Source organism: Lissotriton vulgaris, chromosome 3_1, assembly GCF_964263255.1.
Source record: "Lissotriton vulgaris chromosome 3_1, aLisVul1.2, whole genome shotgun sequence".
Lineage (NCBI taxonomy): Eukaryota > Metazoa > Chordata > Amphibia > Caudata > Salamandridae > Lissotriton > Lissotriton vulgaris.
The window spans coordinates 1,106,657,419-1,106,678,432 of record NC_141689.1 but is presented as its reverse complement, the minus strand read 5'-3'; the positions used below and the strand labels follow the sequence as shown (position 1 = coordinate 1,106,678,432).

At 42.9% G+C, this 21,014-nt stretch overlaps 1 protein-coding gene across 1 annotated transcript; it reads left to right on the top strand.

The window, feature by feature from the left end:
• Window positions 1–220: 220 nt before the first annotated feature.
• Window positions 221–11,323, top strand: LOC147727498 (uncharacterized). Its single transcript, XM_086961572.1, has 2 exons — window positions 221–1,027; window positions 10,239–11,323. Exons 1-2 carry the CDS (start codon window positions 649–651, stop codon window positions 11,105–11,107), a joined length of 1,248 nt encoding a protein of 415 aa, XP_086817698.1. The 5' UTR covers window positions 221–648; the 3' UTR covers window positions 11,108–11,323.
• Window positions 11,324–21,014: the final 9,691 nt, after the last annotated feature.

The following is a 21,014-nucleotide window of genomic DNA, read 5'->3' as shown; positions in this document are numbered from 1 at the left end:
CGGACTCCGACCGAGCGCAGCATTCCCTGCCGAGGAGAGCTGGGCACCTCCCCGCCCGTGATGTCAGAGAGGCAGGTATGCTGCTGCCTCTGGTGTTCAGGCCTGGCGAGAAATACTGCTAGCAATATTTACTTATTGGGGTTCAACACACCGCGGAATGCACCAAAATCAGGATAGGTGCGACCACTGCAGTGTGCCCGATGCTTTTTAAGCATTCATTGAGGGCGGTGAGGATGACCGTGCAAATTCCGGGCCTGGTTTAGATCTAGGTCAGCCCCTCAGGGGTGTTTACAAGTACCCATAGGCATTGTCCTAGCAGGAGATTGCTGGCTGGAGGGGCTCCCTTGTACTAGTCCTGTGGTTTTTGGATTGATGCTGATACCACACACCTGATGTGTTTTGACTAATTGTTTTCACCTGCATAGTAAACTGTGGTGACTGGCTGGCCACTTCTAGTGTTTCTTTATAAAAAAACATTCTGTTTCACACTATGATCCTTTGGCATTCAACTGCAGCAGAATATTGTTCCGGAGTACCTTTTCAGTGGTCAGGTCTCTTTTTGCTTTCTCTGTTTCTTGTTCATTTAGTCTTTTTTTTAAAAATGTATTATCTGGTGGGTTATTAAGTTAATTTGTTTACTTTTTCATAATGGCAGGGAGGAGAAATCCCCGTTTTACAGACAGAGAATTGTCAGTCATGGTGGATGAAATTATTAGAGTAGAGCCACGATTGTTTGGAGCCCAAGTACAAAATACAACTATAGCTGAGAAAAGACAAATGTGGGCCAGAATAGTTGGTAGAGTGAATGCTGTAGCAAGCAATCTGCGCACACATGAGGAAATTAGGAAGAGGTGGAACGACTTGCGGAGGAGAGTGAGTTCCCTGGCCTCCAAGCGTCACCTGGAGCCCCATAGGACTGGTGGTGGTTCTCCCAGACCCCCCTTACAACTATTTCCCTGGGAGGAGAAGGTCTTGCAGATCCTACATTTTGAAGCCTTGACAGGAATCCCTGATGGAGTGGAGACTGGTAAGTTATAGTTTTGAATGCGTCACTAAACTTAAATGTGGTTTTGCTTTTCGTTTAGCTGTTGCTAATGTGTTTTGCACCTTTTTTAAACGTATACACCTATATATAATTTATTATTTGTTTATTTCTTTTAGAACATTTGTAGCATTGTTGCTTCTCTCGTTTTACTACTTATTAATATGTGTAGTCATTATGTGTGGGTTTTTTCATGTTTATTTTTTTGTTTTTGCCTTGTTTGTTTGAATGTATTTAGTTATGTTTACGATTACAGGTGTCAATCTCTATTACATTTTACATGATGTTATGGTGCTAGTGTTTTTTCATCTAAAAACACATTTCAAATGTGTGTTTTATATTGTAAATGCCTGTTCATTTTTTACTGCATATTGTTTTACTAGGGATATTTTACTTACAATTTTGAAGGCGTTGGTAATGTTGAATTGAAATGACTAGAGCTACCATGGCGCCTTGTTAAAAAAAACCTGCAATTTCATTTTGGTCATTCTCTCTTTTCTAACATATTTTCCCATATGTTAAAGTGTTATATATTCATCAATCTCTATTTTATGCTCTATTTGGAAAGTTGTTGGTATTTTCTTGAATTGATGGTATTTGTTTCACCATTCAAAGTTTGTTGACTTACATTTTTTTTAAAAATATCTTTATTGGGTTTTTTCCAAAGTATATAAAACCCCTCCCCCCCAAGTCGGACAAGTTCAACAAAGAATATTTCACATATATACACAGAGAAATTAGAAAATTAGATGGATTCATACATTGAACATTAATGGCTAAATAGGTTAATTTAACAACCAAAACATTTCCCATCTATTTGGGGAGATAGACGTAACATCTGAATAATTATAGATTTCAAATATTGTACAACTATAACAAATTACATTTTTGCAGTATTTAGATCCCGCAGGTTATGGCTTTATGTTACAGAGAATTGCTTTGGGATTGGGACCACTCAATTAAAGGATTCCAGATTTTCAATCCCCTGGCCCTCCGTCTTCTGCCTTTTCTTTTATATATAGCCATTTCCAAGTTAAATATAGCTAACAGTCTAGAAAACCATTGTTGAAAATATGGTGGGTTAGGGTCTAACCAGGCAGAGGCGATACAGATTCTTAAGACCGCCATGGTGATAAATATTAGTTCATGTCCAGGGGATGGTTCTGCAAGATTAGTTGCCCCAAGCAAAATCATTTCATTAGAGAGGACTATTCCGGTTTTTAGGATATCAGTTAAAAACCGTTCAATGCTCAGTTTTAAGGAGGATAGGTTTGCACAGGAAGAAAATATGTGTACGCTATCCGCATTAGATAATGTGCATCTAAAGCAGCATGTGCCTCTCCCACTCCCCCATTTAGCAATTCTATCAGGGGTATAATAAATAAAAAAGCAGGTTTTATAAAACTGTGTTTGTAGTTTGGTTGACATAAGGATAGTTTGGGATAAATCATAGGCATAATTAAATTCTTCTGTGGTGTTTGCTAATTTTCCCTGCAACTTCTGTGCTGTTTTCTCGAGATTGTTCGGAAGAAGGGATAACAAGTGAGAATACATCTCACCGATTGTGAATTTTTGGGATTTTTTTAACGTTTCTGCTGTCGGTATTTTATTAAATGAGGTATTTTCTCTAATTATTCGTGTTAAGAAATCTCTAATTTGCAGATATTTAAAAAAAGTCCCTCCACTCCAAGTGATATATTTCCCTCAAGGTTTCAAACGAGTGTAGCCCTTCATTTGCGAAAAGACATCCAAAGTGTGTAATTCCAGTCATAGTCCATCTCTCAATACAGGCTCCACTAAAGATTTCAGGGAGAACCGGGTTATTGCTTAGAGGAGAGTAGAGCGAGAGTCATCCTATGCCCAGTAATTTCCTCACAGCTTTCCACGCTTTAAACCCCCCCAGTAAGTTCTTTAGACGGACCTTTTTGTGGGTGCTATCATAGAGAAATCGCCACAGATAGCCTTTGCTCTTATTACCTAATACCAGCTGATGGATTGATGGTTGGTCTTCCCCTGAGACTGTCTCATTATTATCTAATAGAAAAAAATAGTTCAAGAATATATGAGAGCATACAAGCCCAATAATATAACTTAAGGTTAGGGAGAGCTAAGCCTCCTTTTTCTTTAGGAAGAGTCAAGAGCTTGTAGGCTCTTCGAGGTTGTGAATAGGACCAAATAAAACTAGAAAAAGTGCGCTCCGTCAATTTGAACCAATATTCAGAAATTTCCAGATTGATTGCTCTGAACATATAAAGCAGTTTAGAGAAGTATACCATTTTTAAAGCTTTTACACGGCCGATCAAAGATAAGTGTAGGTTATTATCACAGTGAAGATCTTTCTGCATTTTATCTAGCAGGGGGCTCAGATTTAATTCGACCAATTTATCGAGTTTGGAGATACATACCCCTAAGTAGGTCGCATTTGTTGTCACTCAAGGATCTACAATAATGCATTTATCATTTAAGACTACTTGGGTTTTACTCTGATTAAGAGCGTAGCCGGCCATATTACCAACGTTTTTAGCCTCAGTTTCAACTATAGGTAAGGCTAATGCCGGATCTTATGTTACTATGGCTATGTCATCGGCATAAGCAAGAGTTATAGTCATATAGCCTTGGGTCAGTATAGGGATAATACCAGCATTAGATTCCAGACTGCGAATAAAGGGATCAATGTAGATGGCGAACAGCAATGGGGAGCATGGGCATCCCTGTCGAGTTCCCCTTGATATTGTTAATTCTTGAGAGAGATTACCATTTTTTTTTTCTTGATTATTTTAACATATATATCAGTTATAACAGAAGTCATTCAATTAGTGCTTTGTCACTTAAAGAATCAAACGAATTGTACAACATATTCTTAAAAGGCAAAGTTTAAACGAAAGCGAAAACAAAAAAAAACAAAAAAAAGAGAAAAAAAATGAAAAATTACAAAGAGTGCTAAGCAGTTTTTGACCCCACCGACTATAATCTTGTAAGAATAAGCATGAGTCTATCCCTCTTTTTAGTTAACCGTCTAATTTAATTAATAGAGAGATTACCATTTATCATCACTACAGCTTTAGGGTTGGTATATAGTTTTTGTACTGCCTGAATGAATCCTTGTTTAAAGCCCAGATGACCCATTGACAGCCACAGAAATGACCAGGAGACCCGGTCAAAGGCTTTTTTGGCGTCTAAAAGGATGAGCGCCATTGGGTCTCCCGTCACCTCTGTGCTGTCAAAAAGGGTGATCACTCTATGGATGTGATCTGTGGTTCCTCTTCCAGGTACAAACCCGTGCTGGGAATTTGAGACAAGTTTGTGGATTAATGGTGCCATTCGATTCGCGATTAATTTGGAATATATTTTTGAATCCACATTGATTAAGGTGATGGCGCGATAGGAGCCCATCTGATTCGGAGGTTTATCTTTCTTCAGGAATACTATTATTTTTGCTTTTGACCATGATCTTGGTGGTTGTCCCCCGTTAAATATGTGCACACAAATCTAAGAAAATCTCTTGGATTTGATCTAAAAAAGTGATATAAAACTCTAGAGGGATAGAGTCCAAGCCAATTGCCTTTCCTCTAGGCAAAGCCTTCACTGTCTCTAGAATTTCTTCCAAGACTGGTATCTCCTCTAGATTATCTCGGTCTTCTTCAGCAAATCTACTGGGTGTTCCCTGATTTAAGTATTCTCTCATACTGTCTATATCGGCCCCTCTTTCCTCTGAGTATAAAGTGCTGTAGAAGTGCCAGAATGCCTCTCTGATTTTATTACTTTCTGAGATTAAGCTTCCACTGGGTCTGATATTTCCTGTATGAAGTTCTGAGATGTTTGTTGCCTCATACGTATGGCCAGTTGATGGCCAACTAATTCGCTTACTTTGTAGATTTTCTCACTATGTGCAGTGTCTTTTTTATCCGCTTTGGTGATAAATGTAATCATAATAGCAGCCTTATCAATTGCCACCTGATATTGAATGTTAGTGAGCTCTTCTACCGTTAAAGAATCATGGGTTGCCCTGATGAGTTCTTCTTCAGAACCCTGTAGTTTTCCTGATAGCGATTTATACAGGTCTCTGGCCAATTTATGAACCCTTATTGAGTATTGTGTGGTTTCCCCTCGGATTCCTGCTTTTAGAGCGTCCCACACTATCTCTATAGAGGTACTCCCTACATTATTTTCTAAAAAAATTGGGTATCCATGCTCGCATGTGATTACAATAATCTTCAAGGAGCAGGGATTTCTCGAAGGTCCAATTTCTTGCCTTCTGGGCCATTTGTGTTAGCTCTAGGGTGCATACTAGAGGATTGTGGTCAGATAGTTCTCAAGGCAATTTTTCTATTTGTGTGATAGAGCTTAATGTCTGTGATATAAGAAAATAGTCAAGCCTAGCATGCACCCGGTGTGGATTTGAAAAAAAGGTGTAGCCTGGATCCTCAGAGTTAGAGATCTGCCACCCATCCAGAAGTCCGTGCATATGACATAGATTTTTTAGGGCCTTGAACACATTAGGTTTCCTCCCATGATACACCCAATTATCCTTCATTGACCAGTCGGAGGGTAAGTTAATATTGATATCCCCGCAGATGAGAACTGGTAATGGCCAATGTGCAAGTTCGCTAGAGACCTCATTTATCAGGGTGGGATCATCACAATTGCTTCCATAAATTGAGCAGATGGTAACTAACTGCGATTGTTCAAACTGGCATTCTGTGATTGCCCACCTCCCGAATTTATCTGCTTTGCATCGGTTAAAGCTAAAATCTCCGCCTCTAGCTAAGATTGCCACCCCCCTGACACGAGCTCCCTGAGTAGTAGCGCAGATTAATTTGTACCCTAATGTTTTTAAAAGGTGTAGCTGTGAGCCTTCAATATGTGTCTCCTGCATACATACTATGTTGGGGCCTGTAGTTTGTAGACCCACCGCAACTGCTTGTCTCTTCTTAATGTAATTTAGGCCGCAGATATTAAGTGACATAATCTTCAGTGCCCCCATTTGTTTGTGCTACCCATCTTAGAGAGATACTCTCCCATAAGAAAAGTGTTAGCTATAGCCTTATGATTTTCCTTTTCTCTGTAATTTTTAAAATTCCTGTCTGACCTTCCCCCTGAACGCCCCCTTCCCCAACCCAGAGGTCCCACCGACCTGCCCTACCTCCCGATGCCCCCTCTTTCCCTCCCCCCACCCACCACCACCTTTGAAGGTTACCTGACCCTGTCTGGACCAGGGGTGTGACATCCGTGAAGGCGGGCCCTGCGGGCTGGGCTAGATAATAATGTGTATTATATACCTATCTAATCCTAATGAACCAAAGCCTGGATAATATGAAAATATTTCACACTTAATTTTATAAACTAAATATGTTTTCCAGCCTGCTTATCCATTCTACTAGTTCTCAATGCTTCCGCAGAATAGGATTCCTGATTAATACATAGTGGAGTAGTTAATTCAGCTTAACTATTCCTTCTATAGGTTTTTTTCTGTGGTTCGCATTATTTCCCTGAATTTCGTGGCCCAGTCCCTGAGATTTCTCGTAGATAGTTCTCCGCCTGCTTTTCGCTATTAAAGCTTTTTGTTGAGCCCTTGAACATGATTTTCAGGCGTGCAGGGTTTTGCAAAAATACTTTTGCTCCAATTTTTTCAAAAGGTTCAAATAGCTGGCGCATTTTCCATCTTCGCTCAACAGTAGAGTGAGCGAAATCCGGTCTAGCAAAAAATTTGAATCCCTTATATTCTCTTTGAGTAGTCGGTCTGGCAAGGTCATAGATTGCTTCACGGAGAAGGACATTGCCAAAGTAAACCAGCATTGCCCTGGGATATTGATGTTGCTTGTTAGAATGTTTTGATGGCATTAGGGGAAAACAATGAGCCCGCTGTATCTCCCTTTCCATATCCCAGGCTTCCAACTCCGGAAACGATGTTTTAAGAATGTTGATCATTGCTCCTCTAGCGTTGTTTCCCTCAAAGTTTTCTGGGATTCCAAGGAAACTTAAATTGTTCCTTCTAGATCTGTTTTCATGATCTTCCACTTTGGCCATGAGATCCTTTATTATTCCATCTTGTTCCTTTTCGTTTTTTTGGAGCTTCACGATATCTGTTTCGAGATTCTCAGCACGAGTTTCCACCATGACCATCCTCTCAGACATCTCAGAGCAAATGTTGCCCGCTTTCTTCACTGCACCTTGTAATTTTTCAATTGCCATGCGATTCCTATGGCTATCTTTCTTCATATCCTCGTGGAAGTTTTTTTATTGAGCTAAGCACCTCGCTCAATGAGGGCTCAGTTGTTTTTTGACGTGATGTTTCTCCGGGTGATTTAATCATTGGGCTTTTACGGGTAGAATTAGGTCTACTTTTGGCATAGTCCGTGTTGTTACCGGGGTCTGTGGTCTCTTCGTTCATCATATTTTTTTCTCTTTTATGTTTCATCCTTTTTTTTCCCCGCTCCTTTTCTTCCTGAAGTTAGTTTCGCTGGATAATCTTGAGTCGTTGGAGCCCGAGATCTCCAGAGGTACAGAACCAGTTTGCGCACCGGGACTTGATTCATTTGAGTCTCTTAGTTCACTTAAGTCACTTGAGATAGACATCCCTGTTTCATATAGTTCTGATTCGGACTCTTCGTCAGAAAGTGAGTGAATAGCTGAATGTGAGTCTTTCCCAGCTGGGGGCGTTTGCGTGTTGAGAGAGGGGTGTAGATGCTCAGCTTTCTGATTCATCTCTTTTTGATCAGATTGCTCTCTCTGATTAGATCTCATTGCATCAGCCTTTATGGATGTCTTTGTCTCGTTGCTCCTCATATTTGGGTCAGTTTTCAGAGTTCCTTCGCTTGACCGTGTGGTATGATTCCCTTCAGTGTTGGTTTTAGTTGGGACCATACTTTGAGCATCCTTGCAGTTTCCATTCAGCTCTCTAGAGTTCTTGCTTTGCAATTGGCTCTGTGCTTTTTCATTTGTCGATGCGTCGCTCAGGCAGTCCTTCGGGCGAGGGCTAAATATATTAGATATTCTTGGTTGGGATGTTGCCGGTAGACCAGTATTCTTAGCAGCAGCTTTAAAAAAATTTATGGTCTGTAACCTCTGTGCTTTTTTAGCCATTAACTCCAATTTGGCGTTTTCCTATGTTTCCTCTCTTTCTCCCCCTTTGTCCTTCTTTTTGCCAGCCTCTTTCTCCTTTTCTTTCTCTTTCTCTTTCTCTCTCTCCTTGCGTTTTGCCTTTTCCCTTTCTTTTTCCAGTTTTTTTTTCTACATTTTTATCTTTAGCTTTTCCTTTCTCTTGGGATTCATTTCTTGCCATGTCTTTTTCTTTTGCTCTGGTCCCTCTACTTTCAGGGCCTTTATGTCTGTTATTTATGTGCGGAGTAGGTGCCTCATCAGGTGTCTCCTCAGTTTCGGCGTTCTCAAGGTTTTGATTTCCTAGGTTTATCACATCCTTTGAATATGCCGGGTCTTCTTGGATCGGTGTATCTCCTTGTAGGAGAGCGCCTTCTTCATCCCCCTTTTCTTTGTTGTGAGTCGATTTATTTAAAGCTGTTGTTTGTGTTTTCTGGCCTTTTTGGGTTTTTTTGGCTTTCTGGTCCTTTTGTGCGATGAGTTCCTCTCCTCCTCCATCCTCTCTGTCCTCTTCAGCGTTCCTCTCCATATTTATAGCCTTAGATGGCGTTGCAATCCAGCTCTGATTGTTTTCTGGCTTCTGTAGGCCCGTCTATAAGCCCAGCTGAGTTCGAGGTTGCCCTACTTGGATTTCTTTCTTGGAATGAGAGCGTTTTCTCAGTACAATATCAATGCTATTCTGACCTCTCTTGTACTTAATTTCCTTAAGGCAGATATTTAATACACTCTGTGAGAGAGCAGTAATGGAGGAGCAGAGTCTACACAGTTGAAATGTTGTTGTCCCAAATATTGATGGAGAAAAAACGATGTTAATCACTGTATCAAATAGGACAGATGTAGTGGCCAGAGTTCCAGTCCCAGTCCTAGTCCCAGTGCGGCATTCAATACTGCAGCTCCTTTTTATTGAGTTCGTTCTGCCTATGAGCAGCATTCGCCTTCACAGCTCTTTTCCTTCTCTCAGCCTCACCCTCTGCCTTCTTACAGCAGGCGCCTCCTACGTTTCCCTGGCAACGGGAGGCGTGGGACACGGAGCGCGCTTGAGATTTGAGGCCCCTGCTCTCGTGTTAGCAGATGAAGCCTTTGGAGCCAGGGAGAGAGGATGAGGAAAGGTTTCACTGTCTCGGTGTCTCTGTGGGGAGAGAGCAGCAATTGACGGAGGCGTTGGTGTCGGTACGATATCCGCAAGATGGGGAGGTGAGTCAGAGTCAGAGATGATAAGGGGGAAAAGACGGAAAAGACGGTCGGTTGGTCTTAAAAAATTCAGCTTAGTGTGTTGCAGCCAGGGATATACAGATCTTAGTGCCAGCAGTGAAGCAAAAGCAGAAGCAGAAGCAGAGGCCGATTATTATTGTTAACACACAAAAAGTCAAATGTCAAAAGTTAGTTTGCCATCGGGACGTAGCCGTCATCCTTACCCGGTACCGCTATGCTGTGAAGTGATGATGCGGCGTATGGCGTTCTTCACTTGTTCTTCACTCAAGGGTTCACTTAAAGGTTCTTTGCATTTCAGTATTGCAGCATTGCAGTATTACTGTAGGTTGGTAAAGTCCGGATCAGAGTGTCTCTGGTAGACGTGGGGAATCATAATAGCAGGCTGATGTAGGTAGTGCCAGAATGTAGAAAGGTTTTCTCTATGCTGTATCTGCCCAGCGCCGCTGAGCACAGCCGCTGCGACCACTCCCTTAACATATTTAATGTATGGTATTTTATATGCTGAATATAAGTTTTTTTCAAAATAAATGTACTTTGCAATATTTATATGATGACTGATGCTATTTATCCTTCTAAGTTGTTTAATTTTGAGAATTTTATCCAGCGAGGCCTTGGAAAGGTTTTTTTCACATTACTCCTCTCTACTGTGTTGTGTTAAATGTTTGGTTTATTTTGTTTCATTTTAGGACATCCTTTTACCTGCTTTTTTAAAGTAGTAGTGTGTGTAATTTGTAGAGTTTTTTTTATATTTAGAATAATACCACTGAAAGGTATAATTTTTATTTTAATTTTCGTTTCCTTTTAGGTTGCTTCATTTTTTTGCTTCAAACTAATTTGTTGTATAATCCAGACTTTAACAAATGTTATTTTTTTACATTTATATTAGGTCTAAGTCCCAGAGTTCGTGGACAACCATCTGCCACAGCTACTGATGATACCCCCACTCCAGACCAGGAGCAAGCCTTCAGTGAGGAATCCACTTCAGCTTGTCAGGACGATGAGGAGCAGGCTGTTCCATCTGGTTCGCCTGGGCAGACAGCTCCAGTGAGTCTCCCTCGGCCCACAACGACATCTCCGACCCCAACTGTTACCACATCTCAGCCTCAGGATATCTCCACTTCCCATGTCCAAAGGAACATTACGCCAATTTTGTGCCCCCCAGTCCTGGCTGCTGCAGATCCAACACCACCACCACCTCCAGTTCAGCAAGGACCCAGTGGAATGGGGCATACTGGGTCACGGGCACAGGGTACTGGGGGTAGGGTTCGTGGGAGGGAATCTGTGGGCCAGCAAAGTGAGGCCACTGGGTTCATTGTCACCCAGGCCACCATTGACCAAGTCTTGAGTTCTCTTAACCAGTTCCAAGACAGGATGGGCCAAGTGCTTACAGAGCTTCGGGAAATGAAGCAGTTGCAAAGGGAGCACAATGTTCAGATGGAAACTTTCAACTCTAGTTTGGGATCCCTAACTGGGGTAATACATGATTGTTTTACTCATATGTGCAGGGCTTTTCCAGCAACATCTTCCCCTGTATGTGGTCCAACAACATATGGGCCTACTACATCTGCCACAGAAAGGGATGCCCTGCCACAAGAGGAAACCCCTGTATCCACCTCAGTCCCTGCTACTACAAATCCACCAGTCCCCGCAACTGTGAATCCACCAGTCTCTCTCAGGAGGGGACGTTCATCTGGACCAGCAGGAGATGATAGCAAGACCTCCACCACCAACACCAGGAAGAGACGCAGAACCTAATGTCCTCCAGTGTGTGACTAGCATTCACTCTGTGGACTATTTTCTGGACATTTTTATATTTTTTTTCTGCCAGTTGTATTTTGTACATTGGATTTCAATCAATTTAGGCCCTTCAATAATAGTTTCACTTGCCATGATTGACTTCTTTTGTTTTTTGTTGTTTAATCTTGTTCCTTTCAATTTTGTTTTGTTGAATAAATCAAAAATTTCAAATTCAAGGACTGGTTTTGGATTTCTTTCTTAATTTGTTCAATTGTTTTTGTTTCATCATACATTAACAAAAGTTATAGCTGAAAAAGATTGTTAAATCATAAATAATTTATATGTAGATAATGCTTTTTACATTTTACCAACATCCAAAAATGTCTAATCAGATAACATTTATTAATTTGTATAATTAATAGTTTACCATATTTTTCAAATACATTAAAACACATGCATAATCCAAATATTTCATGCTGGTTTCATTTACAGTTCCAGGCCGTGTCACCATAAAAGAATGTGACATAATTTTAAAATTCTTATTAAATAGACAAACTATAAATGATTTATGTCATCAGCAGGAGTCAGATCTTCTGCCTCACAATATGAATCCCACATCAATAACACAAATATTGAAAATAATGGCAGTACTCCATTTTGTGGCCACAGGGTCATTCCAATACACCATTGAAGTATCTGGTGGATTGTCACAACCAACTTTCAGTGGTGTGTTACAAGAAGTTCTTTCTTCAATGATGAGACACAACAGCTTCAAACACAACGTAAAATGAGGATTTTGCCAAAGTGAAGGGAGAATTGTATGCTTTGGGTCACTACCACATGTGGTTAGATCAATTCGAACAGCACATATTGACTTGGTGGCAACATTCAACAGAAAACAAGTTCAATGCAATTTTTCAAACTTCAATTCAATCACTGTGCAAGTTATCTTCGTATGAGATTTGTACATTCAAAGCGTGTGTGTCTTTCACAGGATCGACCCCTGTTACCTTTGTACTTCGCAACAGCAGCATATACTTGCAAATATCACAACTTAGAAATGTCCAAATGAAGATAACCTAGTGAAGGAAACTAAAACAAATTAAAAGGATTTTTGTTTTTATTACTTTATAAAATAGACACATTACAAATTAATAATTTTGAGGACACACTTTCTCTAAACATTCAGAGATATACAATGCAAACAACCATTGTAGTTAATGTGTCTAAATAAGATCGACAAACATCTTTGGCCTGGATTTTCTTTAACTTGTTCTTTCTAAAAAATGGCTAGCATAGATGTTATACTGATTTGATTGATTACAAGTTGGGTTAAAATTGAATGTAATAAGATGTAAAGATATACTTACGCTCGTGAAGATGTTGTCAATAACATCTTGACATATGTCTATACCTTCCTCTTCACCACTATCATCTTCATTAGGCATTTCAACATTATCACCTCACAGCTCATCATTGTAGCCTTCCTCCCCAATGCATGGGATGTTCTGTTACAGGGCTAAGTAATGTAACATGCAGTAGCATGCATGGTGATTTTGTACACCTTATCAGAGGAGTAAAGGAGGGCTCCACCAGTCTTATCCAGACATCGAAATCTGGCGTTTAGGAGCCCAAAAACCCTCTTCACTGGCCTCTATCTTGTTCCATGGGCATCATTGAAGCAGACTTCCCCTCGCCTTGTTGGATTTTTCAGAAGGGCTAATATCCTTTTTATTAAATGATATATAAACAACTGTTTTATTGGATTTTACAATATAAACTACATTAGCTTAGCATGCAACAGTTGTTTATTGATGCTGATAACATTGAGCAGCAAGTACAATTTTATTTTGTCTGCATAGATGCAAGAGGATTACAATGAAAAATATATGATGGTATAACAGTATAAAAGGTTCCCTTTATGCATCGATTGCCAACAACTGTGGGTGCCACAATGCATAAACTGGGGTTAAACTAGGGAGTTAAATCTAGGGTAGGGATGTGGGGGGAATGGTCCATGAGTAGTAGTAGAGATTGAAGGGATAGGCCAGGATGGCTTCTGGGAGAAATTGTACTATCCTGTGGGTCAGTGGTGTGACGGGGGGATGGGTTGGCGTAGAGCATGTACAAAAGGTAATTCGCGCAATCCCAGTTGGGATGGTGATATCTGGGTATCAGGGGACAGGAGAGACTCAAGGCAGATTCATGGAGGAAGTTCATGTTACCCTGTCTCCTGTTGAAAATGCATGCGAAGGGTGGCCCATTGAGAGGGGATGGGCTACATGCACCCACCACATACCTCCTCATAATGGAGTCCATCTTTCTCCGTTGTGCTCCATTTGCACTTTGCCCGTGCCATGCTGTTATTGGAGGAGTGGTAGGACAATACCAGTGGAGTATAAGTGGGTGTTTGGCGAGGAGTAGTGCCAGTGCTGCAAATCAGGTATGTCCTTTTTGTTGATTGCATCTGAGCACAACTAAAGAGAATGCCTCCCACAAGTTTATGTCCCGCAGCTCTGTGACCTTGTGCAAGGTGGTATGTACTGCGTTCTAAAAGCTTTGGAAAGTTGGGCTCCAACCCTCTAAAGCATGTGCCTACGGTCTGCATCGGGAGCACAGCTCACCGATGCTAACAACCACGGTCAGTGATGATAATCTGAGTCTCCTATATGAAAAAAAATTTGCCAAAATATGTAATACTATTTTTAATCATTTAACTTGAAATTAACTAAACAATATATTAAAAGATTGTACTTACCAGCAAGCCAGGACATCTCGGGTCCAAGTTGTGACATTTCCATGGCCATGGTGCTGGTCTATTGTACAAAGGAATCCTGTGTTGTGTCTGGGAAATGGACACAGGCTTGTGATGTACAAATCTGGTCAGCACACGACCTGTACATTGATTGAATGGAAGTTATTTCAATTGTAAAATACTTTTTTCTGTGTCATGTGTTGGCATCAGGCAATATGCGTGCCATCAATTGCTCCAACCACATGTGTGGTACGCGACCCAAAAGCTTACAAATCTCCCTTCACATTGGCAAAATCCTCATTTCGTGGAAAATGGATGAAGCTGTTGATGTGTGTCATTGTTGAAGAAAGAGCTTGTTGTAGCACACCACTGAAAGATGGCTGTGACGTTCCACCAGCTACCTTTACAGGAAATGGTCTCATAATTTGAGGCTGTCATCTTCTCACACTCCCTTGGTTCATATAGACAGCATGTAAAAATTTAAATTTTTTTTATAAATTTAGCAAACCTATTTTTGAAATAAAACAAATTTAATTTCTCTTTCTAAAAAAAGTTTTTTGTTAGCATAATTTTACACATTTATTTGGGTTTTTAATTATATTTTTTACATGTCTCTTTTTTAGTATTAAATGTTTTTATTGATCAAAAAGGAAGAAAGCTGGAAAAAGGACCGCTGTCCATTCCGCCTACAACCCAACGGGCCGGCATGGAGGGGACAGTGCACATACAGTTCGCAAATCAGGGGGAACCATTGTTAAACACAGCAAGCCGCATACAACCCAACAACAGCCGGCCGCGTCATAAGCAAGCTTAATACACTAGAAGTCCCCACAGGTGTGTCGTCTGTCCAGCCTTCCCGGGCGGGTGCAGGCCGATCACCCCCACCAAACCCCAAGGGGCTATCCAGCCGCCCCCTCGGAACAGCACTGCTGCTGTACCACCCTCCAACCAGCCTGAGCTAAGTAGCACATCCGCCTGTTGAAGTGAACCCCCCCAAACAAACCCCCTTCCCACCCGGAACCCAACAAACCTCCACCCGCACCCTTAGCCCTCACCCTCTCCCCCCTCCCCTCTCCCTTCCCCATGGTCCATGGTCCTCGCCTACCCCACTATTCCACGACTAATTTTATGGTGTTAGGGGACCTGAATTTACACTTCAATGAACCGGCGGACTTAGTGGCCGCTGACTTGCTGTGTGCTTTAAATGCATATAATCTCAGTCTAAGTAACCCAGGAGCCTCGCATTCCAAGGGCCACCTCCTTGATCCCATCTTCTCGAACATACCGCACCTTAGGGCTTTGCCCGCTTGCCTTCTACCGTGGACAGACAATTTCTTGGACCCGGTTATCTTGCAAGTTGATCCAAGAACCGCCCCTTCTCCGAGAATCTATACCTTGGAAAGAGCCTGGTCCAGGTTATCAGTGGATAACTGGAACGCCAAACTTGGGAGCTCGTGCCCTCCCTTAGCCTCGGACCCGGTAACGGCTGATGCGGATTTTGAGCTGTGGGTGACCAATTCCCTGGATGCCATCTTCCCGAAAAAGAGAGTGGCAAAGAGGGGAAAGAGGATGGGGTCTGCCCCATGGTATTCACCATGACTGCGAATCCTTAGGAAAGGATGTAAGAGGTTGGAGAGGGCTTGGAGGAAAGATTGGGGGGTGGCTAGTCGGGATGAATACCGCGCAGCAATTAGAGCATATAAAAACGCCCTTCGCTGTGCTAAGGCCCAATTTTTTGAGGAAAGAATAAAAAGCTCCTCCAACTCTTCTAGAGAGACTTTTAAAGTGGTAAAGGAGCTCCTCAAAATTCCTGAGCCCCTGTTGATTCAGGATAACCCAGCATGGGCAGTCAGGTAGGAGGAGATCGTGTCCTATTGGACACTTTTGGTCCAAAACCTGTGGCAGAAGTCCTGAAGGAGCTGGGATCTATGAAGAGTGGTTCTCCTGGGGATCCGGCCCCAATGAGGTTTCTGAAACAGTTGGCATCTGTTATTGCGGCCCCTGTTACAAACCTGATTAATACATCCCTTGCCCAGGGTGTGGTGCCCCCGAGCTGGAAAAGAGCAGTTGTAAAGGCTCTCCTGAAGAAACCTAATCTGGATTATTCGGATTTGGCAAACTTCAGGCCTATCTCTCTGCTGCCGGGGCTTGGTAAGATCGCAGAAAGACTGGTTAATCACCGATTGTCAGACTTTCTGGAATCCAACGGTCTGTTACGAGAGTCACAAACGGGTTTTCGGCCAGGGCACGGCACAGACACCGCCCTATTGGCAGTCGTTGAGGAAGCCAGGAGCATTTTGGATTCAGGAGGCTCAGTGGCAGTGATCCTCCTGGACCTCAGTGCGGCTTTTGACACTGTAAACCACCAAGTGTTGATCCAACGGCTGTCCAATGTGGGGGTGGCAGGAGTAGCGCTGCAGTGGCTTCGGTCATTTTTGTGGGGCCGTACCTATCAGGTCTGGGAAGGCAGCGAACGGTCAACATCTATCCCCCTCCAGTGTGGTGTGCCACAGGGCTCTTCGTTAAGCCCCACATTGTTTAATGTCTATATGGCCCCCTGGAGGACATGGTTGCCCCATTTGGGATAAAAATCGTCAGCTTTGCTGATGATACTCAGCTGGTGGTTGCATTGTCCCAATTGATGAAGAACCCTGATTCGCTGCGCCTATGTATGGCCAAAGTACACACCTGGATGTGCGAATCTGTGCTTAAATTAAACGGTTCTAAGACCGAAATAATGCTGCTAGGGCATAAGACTCCCTCACTCCCTTCGACCTTCGACCAGCTCGAGATCAAGAGCTTGGGGGTTTGGATGGAGCAAGACCTTTCCTTCAAGACCCAGGCTAAGAAAACGGCAGGGGTCTGTTTCGGGCTCCACCGTTCAGCCCGTAAAGTTCTGCCTCTCCTCCCTTTGACATCGAGGAAGCTACTCATTCAGGAGCTGATCATTTCAAGGCTCGATTACTGCAACACTATTTTCCTTGGTGCCCCTGAAGCAACATTCAGCAAGCTTCAGCGGGTCCAAAACGCTGCGGCTAGGATGCTGACGAATGTGCCAAGGAGGCAGTCAGCTAAACCCGCCTTGAAGACACTGCACTGGCTTCCAGTGCGGGAGAGGGTTAAATTCAAAGCTCTCTGCACAGCACATAAAATCCTCCAGGGGAAGGGACCCCCTATCCTAAGGAAGTTAGTGGTGCCCTATAAAGCGAACAGAGCTTTGCTCTCTGACCAGAAACATCTGCTTCAGGCTCCTAGAGTTAATAAGGCCCGTACTGGTGGTAGAAGATTTACGGTTCACACAGCCACTCTCTGGAATGCGCTTCCGCTGAGAATGCACTTAGAGACTTGCACTCTTCGTTTTCGGAAGCTTCTGAAGACACATCTATTCCCTATCTGATGTGATTGATCTGGCTCTGTGTTTTTTTTTTGTTGCTGCCTGGACAAGCGCTGGGATGCCCGAGGGTAACTACGCGCTATATAAAATTCCAAATAAATAAATAAATTGTCCTTACCCAACCTTTGGAGCCGCACCTGTCCCTCTCCCTTCCTCCCCCACTTCTGTCAACCTCAATAGTCGGAGGTATTTAGGACATGTCACCTCAATGAACTCCGACGCCAGCAAGGACATGAGGGGCCTCCACAATTCTGCATATTTAGCTCCTTCTCCCTCTCTAGACAACAATAGCTTTTCCATGCCAAGTACCATCCAAAGGCGATGAAGCCAGCCCTGGTAGTTGGGAATCTGCGACGAACGCCAATGCGCCAGTATGTTCTGCATTGCGGACCCCAACGCGATAGCAAGCAGGCTGCCCCTCCGAGACCTCAATGGGTAGGTTAGTGCATTAGGAAGCCCCAGGAGGACATAGGAGGGAAAGCGTGGGATCTCTGTGTCGAAGTGGTTGTCTATATCCATTAGAATCTGACTCCAGTATTCCTGTAGGAACTCACATTCTCAGAGTATGTGAACTAGTGTGCCAACTTGACTGCAGCCGCGCCAACACAGGGGGTCATTAGCACTGTCCATCTCGTACAGGCGCTCAGGGGTATAGTACCAGTAGGTCGCAACCTTTGTGAGAGTGTCAGTGAGTCCCTATTGGTATGCCGAGTGTCGCGCCCTATAGTATATCCCCTCCCATTCCTTGTGTGTAAGGGACCTCTCCAGCTCCCGCTCCCATCGCACCCTGTCTGCGTTATACGTTTACTTGTGTTTGTGCATGAGCATTTTATAAAGATCCGAGATAAGCTGTCTATCTGTAGTGCGAGTAATCAACCACCGTTCGAATGGTGTCAAGCGTCTATCCGCCGAGGACCTCACACCATCATTGAGCGCCCAGTGCCTCACCTGCAGGTATCTAAGTCTTTCCGATTCCGGCAGTCCGAACGCCTGACGGAACTGCAGGAAGGGGATGACGCCCTTCGGGCCATAGATGTGGTAGAGAGCTCGGCAGCCGGCAGGCTTCCAGCGTGTAAAGGCTCGTTCGTCGATTCCTGGCTGGAAGTCCGGGTTCCCCACAATGGGGGTAAGGGGCGATGGGAGAGTAGTGAGGTCCTGGCTAACCCCCACTCGGTCCCAGACCTCCAGTGGCACCCGTGTAATAAAGGAAGCATAGAGATTAGGGGGCCTGTGTTCCGGACGCATGAAGGGAATCTCCTGCAGGGTTCTCTCCGCGTTGGCTTGATCCTGGAACAATCAGTGTTTCCTGGACTCCCACCTAGTGCACTCCACCAGGAAGCGCAGTTGGGTCGCTTGAATTTTTTAATTTTTTTTATTTATTTGACTTATAAAGCGCACTGTCACCTTGCAGGCATCCTGGCGCTGACTGGCTCAAAAGGGCGGGCGAGTATCAGGCGAGACGTGACAGAGCAGTACAATTACTTGGGAAACAGCCAGGTTTTGATCTTTCTCCTAAAAGGGAGAAGTTCAGTGGTTTGCCTAATCTCTAACGGGAGCAGATTCCATAGTTTGGCAGCGGCCACCTCAAAGGATCTACCCCCTGCTCTAACCTTCCTAAATCTAGGCACCTTCACCAGCCTAGCCGCTGAGGATCGAAGCCGCCTGGTTGGTGTATACCAGGCGAATTTCGATTGCAGGGAAACAGGTCCAATTCCATGAAGGGCTCTAAAAACCAGGCAGAGGGCCTTAAATTGTACCCTCTGTCTCGGAGGTAGCCAGTGCAGTTTCGCTAGGGCAGCCGGCCCATGTGCTCTTCTAGGAAGCCCTTACAAGAAGGTTTCTTGAATGATTAGTTGAAAGGTAAATATGACACTTTGAACGTGAAAGATATTCAAATATTTATTCCAATTCTCGTTGCATTCACAAGAATGTATTTCATCATCAAAATTCCATTAGTGCACTCAAATCATCCCAATGCATTTCGGCATTCAAATCTCCCGTGTCAAAACAGAATTGGAAAGCAGTTACTCCACAGATGAACTCAATAAAATCATGGAAGACATTAATGCACAACTCACCAAACACACCGCTGAAGTCACCGAACGCAAGATCCGAAAACTAAGAAGAGATACCATTGACTACAAAATGGGAGAGGTTTACACGTGGGCAGATATCTACGCCAAAAGACGACAGAACAAACCTTACACAGCTAACACTGAAACTTCTTCTTCGGAAGACGACACCACCAATTTACAAGACAGACGAACCCGGTTTCCTCCACAGAAACCAACCTCTAATGTCCAAGAAACTTCTACAACCTCTCAAGTTCCATCAACATCTGCTGAGCCTTTTTTAGAGGGAGGCCAGGATCAACGCGAAGACCCAGGAGGTCAAAAAGAAAAAACAAAGGAACCTCCACAAACGAGAACAGTAACCAGCAAGAGGGACAAACCGAAAGTGAAGTAACAGATAACCTGGTTATCAACATTTCGGATTATCAGTTCAGCAAAATTCAAATAAAAATTCTACAAAAGGGGACTTCATTCATACCCACGGTCCAAACTAACAAACTGGAACTGGAAATCTCTTTCTACAAGCTCATGAGGAAACTCCGTTTGAAACATTATTTTCAAAACAACATTCAAACTCCCACTGATCCTCAGGAAGATCAACTCAGGGGCTTACGTCCAAAAAGCAACTTCTTAGCGCCGGTCTCACACAAGACCCTTGATACGTATGAGACTTTAGTCAGAAATGACTTATCCAAACTCAACTGCAATCGCCAATCCAAACACAAGAACTTCACCATTAAGGAGATCAATACCATCAAATCTATTGCCAACAACAATGAAATCACCTGCGTCAAAGCAGACAAGGGTGGAGCTATTGTAATTCTCAATACATCTTACTATGATCAACAAGCATCTCTTCACCTCTCGGACACCAATACCTATTTGAAACTACCAAACAATCCCACTATTCAATTCAAAGAAAGACTGGATAAAATATTGAATACAGCCTTTGAAAACAATGTCATCTCTGACAAAACCATCAAGTACCTCACCACCAAACATCCCAAAAGTCCCAAATTCTTTTTGGTTCCTAAAATTCACAAGGACCCACAAACACCTCCCTGCAGGCCTATTGTGTCCACATGTGGCAGCATCCACGATCCTGTGGGTAAATTTCTAGACAAATATCTCCAGCCCATTGTCATCTCCCTACCAACTTTTATCCGAGACACAACAGACTTTCTCAATAAACTCAACCAAGTGCAAATAGAAGATCACAATCAAATACTATTGTGCACGGTGGATGTATCATCCCTATATACATCCATCCCGCATTCCATGGGGATTGAGGCCATTGAATACTGCTTATTGAGAACTGACTTGGATAACTACCTAAAACTGTTTCTAATGGAACTTTTACAATTCACATTATTTTTCAGCTATTTCACATGGAAAGACAATTGGTACCAACAAATGACAGGAACTTCTATGGGCAATTCAACAGCACCTGCCTATGCAAATATTTTCATGCACAGATTTGAAGAAGACCACATTCTCAACAAAAAAGAATGGACTGATCATCTGAAAATATTTGTAAGATTTATAGATGACATTTTCTTAATATGGCAGGGTCCAAGAAATATTTTGCAACAACAATTGTCTTTATTGAATACCATAGATCAACGCATTCAATTCACTCATGAAATTCACAATGATTCCATAACCTTTCTTGATGTCAAAGTTATCAACACACCCACAGGATTC